Source organism: Penaeus vannamei, chromosome 36 (assembly GCF_042767895.1).
Source record: "Penaeus vannamei isolate JL-2024 chromosome 36, ASM4276789v1, whole genome shotgun sequence".
NCBI classification, from domain to species: Eukaryota; Metazoa; Arthropoda; class Malacostraca; order Decapoda; family Penaeidae; genus Penaeus; species Penaeus vannamei.
In genome coordinates, this window is record NC_091584.1 from 21,610,011 (window position 1) to 21,612,510 (window position 2,500).

The window sequence follows — 2,500 nt, forward strand, 5'->3', positions numbered from 1 at the left end:
GAGCGACGCTTTCCGCGACCTTTTTCCTTTATTTGTGGTGTTATCATTCGTGTCTGAAGATTATTTCTTGTACCAACCACTATTACTTTTTGTCCTCTACAAGAATAATATCTTCAATTTGCCTAAACTTAGTGTGGCCATACTGTACAGAATACCTATAACATCTATTCCAAAAATTATTGATGAGTCCATGAAGTGATTGACGTTTTTTTGTAGAGTAGAGATACAGAGTGATGTGACCATAAACAGAAAGAAAAGCCAACCTAATTTGTGAATAGAGAACAACCCATCTATATAGAAAGGTCGACTTCAAAGGTGCTTAGCCAAGGAACATATAGCACACTTGTTGCAAATTGTAAAGATATAAAGAAAAAGGCTTCCAAAGAAAGCTCACTTCATTTCCTCATGATGTACGAAACTAATGGTCTTCCTGATGTCTTCCAGTTCGTCAAAGTGGGATATGCCGGCTGCAACTTCCCCGCCCACATCTTCCCGTCCATGGTGGGGCGACCTATTATCCGAGCCACAAACAAAATTGGGGACATCGAAGTCAAGGTAATTAGGAGCTGGAGAATGATATTGCCTTGTCCTGCGAGAGTGCAGGTGTAAATATCATTCTCTCTTTTGAATCTAATGATAACCATATTATGGGATGTCTTGTTTTTATAATTTCTGTTGCAGCCGATAGTACTTTTATTTTTAGTTGTTGTAATTTGAATTCTTAAAAACTAAATAAAGAAAGCATTTAGGGCTTTAAGAATTCTTATAAATCTCTGTAACATTTGGTAGGTGAGCATAATGTTAAACAGTTGATTATATTCTTAATTTTAATTCTAGAGCAAAGACAATGTAGAGTAATTCATTTGATGCTCATTTGCCGTCATTTGTTTGTAATTTTTCCAATCTTGTGATTATTAACAGTTTCAGATTGATCCTAGCACCACTATTATTATAGTGATGATAATTCAGAAAGAGATAGTGGTGATAATCTGAAAATATAAATATTTGAAATTGTACATATTTATGTTTTAAGGCCTTCAAATCCTGCAATACAGTATATCGTAGATTTTATGTCTCAAAATTTGTTATATATTCTTTTGATTTTATTTGCTGAAATGAAATAACTTCCAAACTGAATAAACTACTTTGGTTCAGAAAGAGGAGTGCGTAGACTCCAAATAAACATGCAAAAGACTTCAAAGAAAAGTCGAAGTAGAATAACAACTTCCTGAAATTTTGGTATAACAAGTAACAGTACAAAGCACAGACGGGTATGTTTCCAGGAGTCATTGACCTCTTGCTAGTCATGTTGAAGCGTACGGCCTTCACTTTCATCAGGACCAAAATATTATTCATGTGTTTTATTCAGATAGGGAGAGGTTTCAGTTTTGTGATGGATTGATAGATGGAGATTGAGTATTCAAGAGTGTAGTCTTTCTGCTGCTGCTATCATCTCCCCTCCTCTTTTTTTTTTTTTTTTTTTGCTCTCCTTTTATTTCTCCCCTCCTTCTCTATCTTTCTCTCTTCTCTTTCTTCTTCTTTCTCATACTCCCTCCATCTTTCTTTGCTCTTTCCCTTCCTTCCTTCCTATCTTCCTTCCTTTCTTCCTTCCTTCCTTCCTTCCTTCCTTCCTTCCTTCCTTCCTTCCTTCCTTCCTTCCTTCCTTCCTTCCTTCCTTCCTTCCTTCCTTCCTTCCTTCCTTCCTTCCTTCCTTCCTTCCTTCTTTCCTCCCTCCCTCCCTCCCTCCCTCCCATCCTCCACCCTCCCTCCCTCCCTCCCTCCCTCCCTCCCTCCCTCCCTCCCTCCCTCCCTCCCTCCCTCCCTCCCTCCTTCTTTTCTTCCTTCCTTCCTTCCTTCTTTCCTTCTTTCCATCTTTCGTTTGCTCTCTCCCTCCTTCCCTCCCCCCTTCTTTCCTTTCTTTCTTTCTTCCCTCTTCCTTCCTTCTTTCCTTTCTTTCTTCCTTTCTTCCTTCTTTCCTTTCCTCCCTCCCTCCCGCCCTCCTCTCTCCAGCTCCTCCTCTCTTTAGTTCTAGAATATTTGATTTCTATCAAGTTTGTTGAAACATACCGAGGCTTTGAACTGTATGCCGTAGCTTGATACTAATGAATATTGAGATGATTAATGTTTCAAGATTTTTAAATTAAATTCAATTTCCATGATTGTAACATTCTTTTTTAATGTATTTTTCTAACCATTTTTTTTATGGCAGGGATTATGATTTTGTGTGTCAATATTTTTTTATGTTTGTTCCAGGAATTTATAGGTGTAAGCACATTTCAGTCCAGGTTGTATGTTAATTATAGATTGGAGTGGAAACATTAGTGTATTGTAGGCTCTGGTGTGTTGAAAGGTTTAAGAATTGTGGCCTTGTTATGTAAGTTTATGGCATCACTTTGGATAAAGTTTAACAAAGAGATTAGATTTTTGAAAAGTATAAGCCTTTCAGCATTCTATGAGTAATTTCCCCCACCTTAAACCAATTTTTTTTCACCTTTTTTAT

At 37.4% G+C, this 2,500-nt stretch overlaps 1 protein-coding gene across 2 annotated transcripts in view; it reads left to right on the forward strand.

Annotated features, from left to right (window-relative positions):
• Arp2 (Actin-related protein 2) overlaps positions 1-2,500 on the forward strand; it is a 17,486-nt gene that overhangs the window by 2,304 nt on the left and 12,682 nt on the right. For both annotated transcript variants that reach the window (XM_070114408.1, XM_027364566.2), the window contains exon 2: positions 445-555. In XM_070114408.1, coding sequence (XP_069970509.1) covers positions 445-555 — 111 coding nt within the window. The remainder of the gene's footprint in view (positions 1-444; positions 556-2,500) is intronic.